At 46.3% G+C, this 12,944-nt stretch overlaps 1 protein-coding gene across 1 annotated transcript in view; it reads left to right on the forward strand.

Moving 5' to 3' along the window:
• LOC145391454 (uncharacterized) overlaps positions 1-12,680 on the forward strand; it is a 17,178-nt gene extending 4,498 nt beyond the window's left edge. Inside the window, exons 3-5 of the mRNA XM_080266067.1 lie at positions 12-143; positions 11,031-11,141; positions 12,501-12,680. Of these exons, the coding sequence (XP_080122193.1) occupies positions 12-143; positions 11,031-11,141; positions 12,501-12,680 (423 nt within the window). The remainder of the gene's footprint in view (positions 1-11; positions 144-11,030; positions 11,142-12,500) is intronic.
• Positions 12,681-12,944: the final 264 nt, after the last annotated feature.

Genomic DNA, 12,944 nt, shown 5'->3' on the forward strand with positions numbered 1-12,944 from the left:
GTGGTGAATCGCTTGCTGTGCTGCGGATGGCCTACTACCCCACTGTGCCCTCCACCGTTCCGCCCAACACCATCCGATGTGCTGCTCACACCGACTGCGGCACCATCACACTGCTCTTTCAGGACGATATGGGAGGACTCCAGGTCAGCTTAGATTAGTTAGCTGAGATGAGGTCATGGGAGGTCAGGATAAGAGTGCTTTAACTTAGGGATAAGTAGCGTTAAGTGAGATTAAGATGGACTGCAACACCTAGGACGACCTTATGTTTGCTTGGGTTAGGTTAGATGAGGTGAGGTCCTGACTAGATTAGGATATATTAGCTTAGGATTGTAAGGGTTAGGTAAAGATTAGGATCATTTGCAACGCTTAGGAAGTGTAACTTGCAATGCTTTGGTGATAAAAACTCCGTGTACAAACAGCTAGATAAGGGAGTTTTATTACAAGCTCACAGTGAAACAGTCTACCTGTGTCGGCTGTCTGCTAAGAACTGATGCAATAACGCCGTCTTCAGGCGTGGGAGAGCATGCCACCTAGCAAATTTAGTGGGGGCATGTATGCATTGGGGGGAAAACATATATACATCGGGGGTAGACATAGTGTGGAGGGGGGTACACTACTCCCCCGGGTAGCTGAGACGGTGTCTCCCTGACACCTGTGAGGTAAATGGTGGGTGTGATTATAGTAGTAAGGCAGGACCGGGGAGGCTTTGTACAAAGGATAAGTATGATACAGGGGCAGTAGGGGAGACATGGCCATGTTGAGGGGAGGGAATTAGAATGGATATATACATATAAGATATACAAGGAATAATAGGTACAACCAGTAAGGGTCGAAGGGATATATGAACATAATGGGAATTAATTTCAATAATAGTTTGATACATGATAAACAAGGAGTAGATATGAGAGTTCTATTGTTGTTCTTCCTTCATTTTTTTTTTGTGTGTGGATTTTCTGTAGGACACACTGTCACTGAGTAATGTATGAAAGAAATAACCATCATTTTCTAGTAGGCAGAGTGCTGTTCACAGTTTGGTTAATTGTCAGATGGCATTGCTAGTCACTGAATGTGAGGGCACTAAATACGGGAGTTTCTACATCGTGTGTAGGGCGTACTATGCCTGTAGCGACTCTGATTCTCCTGGAGTCGACATTCCATTTTTCTGACACAACAATGCACTGCACACAGATGATGAGTAGAAAACCTATGAAAGCGATAACCACAGGGGGAAACACAACTGTCGGATGAACCCATGAACGGCTGAAGGCCAGAGAAAATTGATCCATAATGAAATCACTGTCACTGAGGAAGGTGAGCATGCGCAAGTGAGGGGAGGTGATGGTAATGTTGGCAGATGGTAGGGTTGAAGGCATGTCGATTGGTTGAAAGATGTCAGTAGGAGTGTTTACGAACAGCTTGGTGATAGCGAGTGGCTGTAAGTGATGACGGACTCTGATTTGATGGTACAATAGTCAGGTGCTTTGTAGAGACCAATTGAAGGGACGGAGCGAACGGGAAGAACCAGGACACATGATTGTGACAGAAATGGGAACAGCAAAGAAGAAGTACTGGACATGGATGAGGTGAGCATGGTGGACCGGGAGGTCAGGAGCTGGGACCAAAAGAACAGGCCGAGTAGATGGAATGGTTATGCTAACTAAAGCAGACTCACAGGGTGCAGCACTGCTAGGGAAGATAGCGAAAAGGTGGGCAGCACAGAGACGAGGTCGGAGTAAGGGAGGAACATTGCTGGAGGTCTGTGGAAGAAAGGAAGGCAACGGAAAGATGATCATGGGAGAGGAGGAAATATTTTGAAGGAACAGATACCTGTAACAAGGAGTTGTTGAGGCGGAAAGGGAAGGGAATGATGTGGAAAAGGTTAAAGGTTATGGCAGAACGGAGAGGAATATGGACGACGACGTATGGTAGTGAGAAGAGAGTGGCTTCGAGAACAGGATAATAATATTCAAGGGAGGAGTAAGGGAGGACTGGGGAGTCCGGAAGGTGGAGTGAGCCCATTCCAGGACAGAACGGAGAGCTGAGACAGGTACTAAGTCGGCAGTGACACGTCCATTGATAGCATCAATTGCAGGATACTACCAACTGCGTAAGGAGACTTGAGACAGGAGAGAGTCAACGGCCAGTTGGAGATTATCCATGTTGAGTTTGAGGTAGAAGAACTGGGAGATAACGTTGAGATCTGAAAGGTGGCGTTGTAAGATATCGGTGAAATTGTTTAGAGTGGACTTTGACTTCATTGAGTTAGAGCTTCTGTAACACAGAGTGTTGGATTTTAATGACTTAGCGTTGTGATTCTAGGGCGGAAGCTAAATGAGTGAGATCAGATTTTAAGCCAGAAAATGTCGCGGGCTGTAGCAACGTCAAACAAGCCACTATTTCACCGAAGTCGAAGAGACCTCGTTTCACACGAGAACGACTCCACGGGTGTCTGAATGGAAAATGTGTCATTGAGCTCAGTGAATCTGTTACTTATGTATTGCAACTGCCAGGAGAGTGGGAGGAAAAGGTTATAGAGATACTCATTTGGGTTGTGTGTCCCCATGAGGGCCGTGAGATGGTTCCTGATTCCGTGGAGCTGGTACTGTAGGGCAGGTAGGGCAATGGCTACGCTGGGTTGTGGGCACAAGATCGTAGCTGCTAAAGAGGCGATGGCGTCGATAAGACATTACCTCGCCTCCCGAGCCGACTAAGGTCTCTGGGACGTACTTCACCATCGTCCTGACTCCTGACCCAGGCCCCAGGAGGGTCAGCACTGCCAGCAGGGAGATCGCTAACATCGTACCTAGAAAAATCAGGGTAGAGTTAATGGGGCAGGTCGTGAAGAGGCTGATGGGCAGAGCGCAGTTTGGACCGATATTGATTGGTTGGGATGAATGAGCAGGTGGAGATGGAGATGAAGGAGACTGAGGGATAGGTGGAGACAAGGTAGACTGAAGGATGGGAGGAGGAGAAGAGGGGGCAGGAGGTTGTGTAAGTGACTCTTCCAACACGAGGCCACGGGGTGCTCGCTCTAAGTCAACGATGTGGACCCATTTGTTGTCCTTAGTGGACAGGTCCTGGAGGTGAAATTTGTTGCCTTGTTGGAGTGAGGACGCGGTAGGGCCCTGTAAATTTGTCATCCAACTTTAGAGGAACGCTGCATGGGGAATGATAAAGACAAGATCGCCTACACTGATAGTGATAGGAGAGGCGGACTTATGTTGGCGCTGCAGCATGTCCTCCTGAGAGGAAGCCAAAGTGGATTGGACATACTGGTGGATTGTCTGGAAGTTGGCCACTCTTAGTTTAACATAATCATCCATGTTGTAGATGGGTTCTGGCTTTGAGGATAAGAGAGAGTATGGGGAGGTCCTTGTCAAAGCCAAAAAGGACGAAGAAGGGAGATTCAGCAATGGATGCATTGATGAAGTTATTGGATGGAAGATGCCATTCTTGGGGAATCCAGTCATCCCAGGACGAACTATGGGACCCTAGGATGTCTCGAGGCATTCTAAGATTTTACGGTTGTGGCGTTCTACAAGGCCATTGGAAGCCGGATGGTTAGGCACGACATTGCACTTACTGATATGAAAGTGGCGACAGATCTCATCGAGAAGGGCTATTGTTGAATTCTGTACCGTTGTCAGTAAGACCGGTATGAGGGGTACTGAATGGGCAAATTACGTGATCTACAAAGGCACGGGCAACGCCATGGAATTGTCGGAGAGGGGGACGAGGGACACAGTAGCGGGAGAAGTGGTCGACCGCTATGAACAAGTACTCAGCGCCAGATCTCTGTGAGAGGTAGTTTTAAGAGATCGATTGAGACAGTTTCCCATGGTCGTGACGGGATTGGGTATTGTAAGAGAGGTGCTGGTGTCGGTTGATCCTTTGTGGCGGTGGCAGGAGAGGCAAGAGTCACAGTGGCATTGATATCACAAGCATGGTTGGCCAATAGTATTTGAGACGCTTGGCGCAAGCATCGGTCTTTACCTGGATGGGAAGCTTGAGGAGTATTATGAACAATATGAAGAACCTTTTGGTATCAGGTGCAGTGGGGGACAACAAGCTGGCGTACTTCGCCGATTGGGCATATCTTTTGCCTGTTAGCAGTAAGTTTTCCTGTACAAGCAGATCATCATCTAGCATGAACTCATCTAGTGATACTGGCATAGAGTAGAAGGTCGAGGCATCGCCAGATTCTAGAAATAAAATGACTTTGGACCACATGGGGTCTTGGTGTTGAAAGTTTCATAACAACTTCTGACGTTAGTGTAGTGTTTTCAGTTACTTCAGGCTGCAGTGATGTTATAGCTGCTGCTACGTGACGTGAGAGTGCGTCTGCGACTACATTCAACTTGCCTGGTACATGGTTGAAAAGTGGGATTGTAAAGTCCTGGATGATGACAGACCATCTAGCTAACCTACTCTGTTAGGTTGCGATTTTTGAACAAATCACATAGTGGAAGGTGGTCTGTTTGGATATACACTGGATAACCATAGACGATATCTCTGAAATGTTTCAAGGATCAGATTACCGCTAGTGCTTCGAGATCTGTGACACTGTAGTTACGTTCAGCTGTGCTAAGTGGTGCGATCATAGCATACGCTTATTACTGCGCTTCCTTGATGCTTCATCGAAGTTGCATCAAAACGGGCACCAAGTCCAGTGCCTGGAGGCGTCTGTGCAGAGAAGGAATGGTGTGGCATAATCAGGGAACGCTAGAATAGAGGCATTTACAAGAGCTACCTTTAGCTTTTGGAAAGCCTGTGACTGGTCGTTAGTCCAAACAAAGGGCACATTCTGCTTGGAGTAAGTGGGTCAGAGGAGCGGCGGATGATCTTCATGTAATCGCGGATAAAGCAAACGATAATAGCCACTGAGGCCCAGGAAACTTCGTACAGCGTCGGTAGTGGTAGGTTTTGGGGGAAGTTAATGATCGCCTTAGCGTTTTATCCTCATTAGTATGAATGTCCTTTTGCATCTAACATGGCAACTAGGAATTTGATTTTCTTTCACAGAGAAGTCACATTTACTCGAGATTGATTTTTGTGGCCTGCGAGCTGGAGGCGTTTAAAGACTTACTTGAGTTTGCAAATGATCAGGGATGGATTTACTCACAACAATGATATCATCCAGGTAAGCAAAAAGAGAGTGTCCCATCATACCGCTGAAGACTGAATGGATAAGTCGTATGAACACGGAAGGAGCATTTCTCAGACCAAAAGGGAGTCTCTTAAAACTGAAAATGTCCGGAAGGGGTGCTAAAGGCTGTAACTGGGCGAGAGGACTCTTCCATTTCGACCTGCCAGTACCCGCATGAGGTGGTCTAAAGATGAAAAGACTACGTTATTTTCACCAAGTGGGATTCATAGCAAATTGCAAGTGAGGACAGGTAGCGGGAAACGGTCTGGAACGGTGACAGAATTGACCTTACGATAGTTGACTACTGGTCTAAAGTTGCCGTCCTTCTTGTTCTAAGAAAAGTGGGCTATTCCATGGACTGACGGAGGGTTCAATAATGTCCTGGTCTAACATGTTCTTGTATCATTTGATCTGTTTGCTTTCTCTGGCTGAGGCAATCGGATAATGCTGGTATGTAAATCGGCTGAGTTCCTGGGAGTAGTTCAATCGTATGTTTGACAAGGTCTGTTCTACCCATCGGTTCACTGGGTAAGGCAACCACGTTTCTGTACGAGGTTAGAAGGTCGAGGAGTTGAGGCGTATGTTCTGGGAAATCTGTGCAAGTGAGATGTGAGAGCATATTGGGTGAATGCGTCGGCGCAGATCCCGTAGAGTTAATAGTACATACAATCGCATTGGCGTATCATCAGTCTGAATAGTAGGAATTGAGGAATCTTGGCACACCTTTTAAGGCCGCTGGGTATACTAGGAAGTCTCCAATCTGCACCACTTTTAAGTTTTTTAGTGGAGTATTTTGTGACATTGAGCAAGTACAGGTAGCATAAACTGTCCTCTAAGACTGTACACCACGCTGGACTCATAAGTCAAGCCAGTCACACACGTCTCAGGTAGGGTTAGTACATCCACTCCTTCTTTCAGCACCGGGCAACAAACAGAGACTTTTGGTGAACCTAAGGTGCGGTAACAAAATTGTGCACGTATTCGTTACTGCAAGTTTCCTGTCTCTGTGTGTTGGAGAAGACCAGTTCAGGACTGTGTGAGGCAGGTAACTGAGACATGTCTGAGTCAGCAATAGTGTTGTCGGGAGAGGATGTAAGAGCCATGTTCGAGGGCTGAGATGATGTATCAGGAGACATTGAGGAATTTATGTCCTGTTCGCAGGTCAGTAAAGGAATGATCTCTGTATTCTCAGATGATGAGAGTGGTGGTTTGGGCTGGGTTGGACTTTTTGGTAGTGATAGGGACAGAGGTAATTGAAGGACTGATTTGATCATAAGAACAGGACGGGGACATTCCATAGTGTAAACCGGGGAATCCAGAAATGTCTATACTACCACAAGCAGGTAATAATGCAATGGAATGTTGTGCCATGGTGGAGAAAGCAATAAGGGCATCTGCTGGGATAACTGCAAGTCATTAGGTGACATGAAATTCACGAGGATAGGGGGCAAAGCGCTGTGGAGTTTGACCTTCAAGGGTGACTCTTCCCTTAACCTTAAACTCCTGAGCCGTTAACACCGCATATGAATGTCTGGTGGTTCTAAGAAACTGACGTGGTTGTGATGGCGGTGAATAATTTGTAAAGGAATTTTCGGAGATGAGATTTACTATAGATCCTGTGTCCAAGAAGAATGACGTTGGTATGTCATGACTGCTGTCCAAGAATGACTAAAACTCGAGGATGTTGTGGGACCTACATGGCGGATGGGGAGTTGGGTTTCTAGTTCTACGTGATATTGGTCCGCTAATGCGCTGCGCTTTCCGACTGTGGGCGGTGTTGAGGTAACGATATTCCTCAGTGGGGTGAGTCGTGCTTGATTTGTGGTATTTTGCAGTGTGGACGACGTGAGCGGGAAGGCGTGACGCCTGTCTGGTTTGGGAGTGAGGACGTCTGTATGTACGGTCGCAACTGGATGCTCGATGTCCAGGAAGACCACAGTACCAGCAAAGAATCCAAGATTGTCTGTTCCGTGAAGGCGCTGGCTGATCACGACCTGCGGTAGGAGAGCGATGTGTGGCAGGTCTGCCGCATGTGGTGGGACGGGAGCGAGATTGGTCTGGGGTAGTGATGTGACAGACTGAGGAGGCCAAGGGTTGGGTGGTGCCCCTGGACGCGGTGTAGTTCCGAACCTGTTCTTTCATGAATGGCTTTAGTGACCTGAATAATTTTATCTCCCTGGATTGAAACCGATTTCCAAGGCTAGCTCTCGCTGTTTAGGAGTAAGCCAGTGAAGGAATCTCAGGTAACCAATTAAGTCAGCAAAGTTGGTGCGAAAGCATAGGAACGCCATTCTTGTCTTCTAACCATTTCGTGCCTACCAGTAATTGGAGCATCTCGCTACTAGTTGCTTTCATGGCGGCGGCAGCTTCGCGGAGCTTGCATATTGCGCTGGGACGCGCAAGTCCTCATCTAGTTGGTTTAGGAGATTAATGAATCCCCATGAGAGACGCGGAATTTGAATGCTGGCAACAAAGGCTGATGAGTTCCGTACGAAAATCAGCAAAGGTACGAATGCTATCGAAATGTCCTGCACAGATCGCGGATCCGATGTATGATTTACCGTGGATGCAAGCGACCGAGGAGGTAAGCTACTTTGAGCGATTCCTCGGTAATTTGTCTATTATTTATTTCCGGTTTCGACTTCTCTGAGGAAATCATAGACAGACCAAGTTGGGTCCTGGCCGGTAAATTTGGGATGATTGGCATCGTCGAGATAGATAGACTGTGGAGGGTTGGCCATGGCTGGAAGTGCAGAAGAGGCGGGAGGAGAGGTGTGGGAGAGAGAGAAGGCAGTGGCAGTGAAGGGCGAGGAAGACGGGGTATGAAGGGAGGCAGGAGAAGTAACAACAGTGGAAGGAGTAGAGGAAGAAGAAGGGAGAGTAGAGGCAGGAGTAGAGGAGGAAGTATCTGGATTTACGAGGGTAGGACGGGTAGTAAGTGATTCTGCGGGAAGTGAAACGGGAGTCTCAGGTACAGGGCGGTGGTACGCTTTGCCACTTCGTAAATGAGTGATTGTGTTAGAGTCGGCAGACGGGGTATGAGCAGGTGATGTTTCCGGGTCGAGAGGGCTGGCGGTAAGCGGTTGACGTGGAAAGTATGACATTTAATGTGGCAATGGAAGATGAAAGGATGAAGATGGATACGCAGGTGGAAATGTATAAATAACAATGAGAGAATGGAATACACTAGGTGTGAAAATGAATGAAGGTGCGGGCATGGATGGTTTAAATAAAATGCGAAGGATGAGATGGATAATAAATAACGTAGGGGAAGATGAAAACGGGGTAATGGAAATGAGATGGAATATTTACAATAACCAATCTGTAGAGAAAATCGAGGATAATCTCTATAGAAAGGAAAGATATACTATAGTTACACAGTAGAAACGGGAGTGTCGAGAGGTATGACGTGCAGGGTGGCTGGGCGTAGCTGGGCTGGGGCGGGGCGGGGCGGGGCGGGCCGGGGCGACGGGGCGGGGCTGGGCGGGGCTGGCCTGCGGGGTAGAGACAGCTAGGCGGAGAGGAGAGGAGACGCCGCGATGAATCACTGGCAGGGAGTGGCGGTCTTAGGAGGCTCCGTAATGCAGACCAGATGCGGGCGACGGCAGAGGCCGGTGGTGGGTGGTGAGGCAGATGTCGGAGCAAGGCAGGTGTAGAGCTGGTGAATTGCAAATGCAGAGAATGGTGGTGCGCAGACAGCGGGCAGACAGTGATAAGTGGCACCGTGGGGGCAGGAGCTATGATGAGTCCGGAATAGGTGCTGGGAACAGGTGCAACAGGTGCGTAGGTCGGCGACGGTGACACTTGCGGTCAGGAACAAGGCGTATGGGTGCGGTTGTTTGAGAGGTGAGCACTGGCGAGAAAAATGGTACACTCGAAAAGCACAGCCAAGGTATAGAGGCACAGAGGAAGGGGCGAGGCTGGCAGATGCGAGACGTCGTGTATCTTGTTGTATCACTAAAAATCCAAGGAGGCGGTCAGAATGTGATGGTTCGAAACACCGCTGCTACCAAATGTAACTTGCAATGCTTTGGTGATAGAAACTCTGTGTACAAACAGCTAGATAAGGAGTTTATTACAAGCTCACAGTAAAACAGTCTACCCGTGTCGGCTGTCTGCTAAGAACTGATGCAATAACGCCGTCTTCAGGCGTGGGAGAGCATCCTGACCTAGCAAATTTAGTGGGGGCATGTATGCATTGGGGTGGAACATATATACATCGGGGGTAGACATATTGTGGAGGGGGTACAAAAGACTCCATGTATGACTGGATTAGGTTAGATGAGATGAGTTCATGGGAGGTTAGGATAAATTAACTTAGGCGAGGATAAATCACAGTAAGATGGATTATGTCACCACCACAAGGACGACATAGGAAAACACCAGGTTTGTTTAGGTTTGGTCAGGTGATGTCAAGTTATGCTTTGTTAAGTTTGGTTTGATTAAGTGGGATTAAATAAGGCTGAGTTAGATAAAATCATTGCAGATGGTGTTAGATTAGCTTCGGTTAGGTGAAGTTTTAGTAGGTGAAGTTAGGTTGTTTTAATGTAGCTTAGTTTAGGTTACATGAGACATACTATTTCAAGTTTTATATTAATAAAAAATATTTCAAGGTCGGTTAGGTAATCTTTGACATGATTTACAAATGATTTTGTTAGTCCGTTCAGGGTGAATTAACGTCGGTTAAGTCGGATAAGATTATGAATAATTTCGGGTGGAAATTGTTTAGTTGCACTGAATAAGTCAAGTTCGGTTTTCTTAGGTCAGATCTGACGACGTTACTGACTATTTAATGTGGAATTTCTAGTTCCCACTGAATAGGTAAGTTAGGAGGGTAAGGAAGGATGGGGAGGGTGGAAGGTTGAAGGGCATGGAGGAAGAGAATGAAGAGAAAAAAGAAACATGGGAGAAATGGGAAAGAAAAAGAAAAGAGAGGGAAAAAACAAATAAACTAGTAAGAGACTCAGAGCTACGTAAAGCAAGATCAGGAATGAGCTGTTGTCAGAGAGGGGACATGGAAGTCACATATCATCATTAATACAAACTGCGGTTCTATTTTTTTTTTTCTTTATTTAAGCATAATTATCTCTGGTCCATATATAAATTACAGTAGATAAATATAATGAAAGAAAAGCATTCGGGACCCGAATGCTAATCAACTTCCTGATTATGCTGTTGGCCAAGTCCAAGATTTTGGCTATATCTTGATGCTCTGAAAGATACATCTTGATAGCTCAAGCCGTTCATGAGATATAATGGTCCTAAAGGAGGGCGTTAAAAACAAGTTGACCTTTGGCAGCCATTTTGCTGACCTTAACATTGATCCCGAGTGCCTATTCTCGGACTCGCCCAAGATTTTGGCCATATCTTGATACCCTGAAGGTTTCATGTTGATAGGTCAAGCCGTTCATGATATATCATATGAACAGACACACACACACACACACACACACACACACACACACACACACACACACGTGGTAACGTTCCCGCTTGCCAACTGGTGGACGGGAGTTCGCGCCTCGCTCAGGTTGCGAAAAGTTTCACTGACGAAGTGGGTGGTTACTGTCCCCCTTGAGCAAGGGGACGGGTGTGCGTGTGTGAAGGTCACAGCCTTGCCCTTAGATCGGACTATATGAGCTCTCAGCTCCCTTCCGGGAGGGTAAAAGCTGACGATCACGACCATCAAGTGATCCTGACCGACCCGGTGAATTACACACACACACAAACACACACACACACAAACACACACACACACAAACACACACAAACACACACACACACACACACACACACACACACACACACACACACAGGCGAGCAAAAACATTATCGCTACACCTTGTAAAGGTGGGCGATAATTTTAGATGGATAATGTATTTAGGTCCGTGACGTGGAAGGGCGATGGGTGGACGCCACACCCATCCCGGGGACCATCGTAGTCAACGCTGGGGACCTTCTTCAGTTCTGGACAGGTGGAAAATATGTAGCCACGGTAAGCTGGAAGTTTGAATAGTTTTTCTGTTGTTATTCTGAAATGATGGTTTTGAATAACCCCCCCACCACCTCTCTCTCTCTCTCTCTCTCTCTCTCTCTCTCTCTCTCTCTCTCTCTCTCTCTCTCTCTCTCTCTCTCCCTCTCTATTCCAGCGAACGCCAGAAGATTGTATTCAACTAAGAGTGAGTCATAGGAACCCGAGTGGAATAAAGTTATCTGGTTCCGAGACACATTGATTTATTTACTTTTATATTTGTCACATTTCTGGGCAGTCGGGAAATACGATCAACGGTGCAGGATTCTGTTAATCTCTTCATGTATACATTATATTTATGTTAGTTAGCTCCAAGATAAATTGACTGGGTTATTGTATTCCCTACTGAATTTTACAGGTGCCACGTTAGACATGATTCTGGAAGACTGGCCTACCTTGGGCATTATTTATTTCATTCGTTTATTTATTTATTTCTCACCACTAGAAAAAATGAAATAAATATGGGGACAAAAGGTCGACTATAATTTCACTACATCTACTTCACAACTAAGGTATGTTCGTCACTTTCCTTCTGTGACGCATTATCGAAAAAGGAATCATCTTTGTGCAGAGAAACCATACCAAGCCTCTCTCAGCTTAGGAATATTAGGCAGCTGAGGACATGAGTAGAAGTGGTCGAATATTAAGGGAACTTACTTTACTGATTGCACATGCTTATTAATCGTCGCTGTCGTGTATATCATCATCATTATCATTATCATCATTATCATCATCATCACTACCATGACCCTGTTGCATAAATTCGTCATCCGTCACACACGCTGGATTCTTTCTCACACTCACTCCACACACTCTTTCCTTCCTTCATTCACCCACTTTCTTTACTTTTTCTATCAAACATTTTTTTTTTTTTTTACATACGGTACTCGATCCATTCTCACACATTCCTCTCTCACACGCTCACTTTTCCTGCTTTCTCTCAATCCCAACCCCCCTTATTTTCAATCATTTTAAAATTTCTCATACATCCACATTTTCCACACATGTTTTCACACACACACACATACACTATTTCTCGCTCTCACATATATCACAAACTCTCTCCTCACACTCACTCTACATTCGCTGTGCTTCTCACACTCACATTCTCACACCATTTTTCACACACTTTATCGCACACTCTCACTCTCATTGTTCACACTTTATTCTGTACACACACACACACACACACACACACACACACACACACACACACACATACACACACACACGCACACGCACACACACACACACACACACTCATAATAATAATAATAATAATAATAATAATAATAATAATGATGATGACTATGATGTTCCCAGGAGCACCGCGTGATAATCCCGGAGGAGGAGGTGAGGCGTCAGTCCCCCCGCCAGTCGATTGCTTTCTTCGTGCAACCGAACGCAGAGACCCTGGTTCGCCCCCTTGACGGCTCCAACACCTACCAGCCCATCACAGCCAAGCAGCACCGCCTTAATAGAATCAGGATGATTTACACCTAAAGAGAGAGAGAGAGAGAGAGAGAGAGAGAGAGAGGGAGGGAGGGAGGGAGCGACGTGGTTAAAAATGTGCTACTATGGACATTTCTTTACCTAGAGAGAAGAAAAAAGAATAATTGATAATAATAATAATCCATCCATCAGCCAATCCTTTATTGCCCCATGAGAAGCGTAGGAGCCCGGGGCTATGCAAGTTGGTCTTGACATTTAAGATACGAGTGACCAGCCTCACTCATCCCTGAGTGGCATTACATGAGCAATAAACCC

Source organism: Coenobita brevimanus, chromosome 18 (genome assembly GCF_032717465.1).
Source record: "Coenobita brevimanus isolate Jiangsu-jjx chromosome 18, ASM3271746v2, whole genome shotgun sequence".
Lineage (NCBI taxonomy): Eukaryota > Metazoa > Arthropoda > Malacostraca > Decapoda > Coenobitidae > Coenobita > Coenobita brevimanus.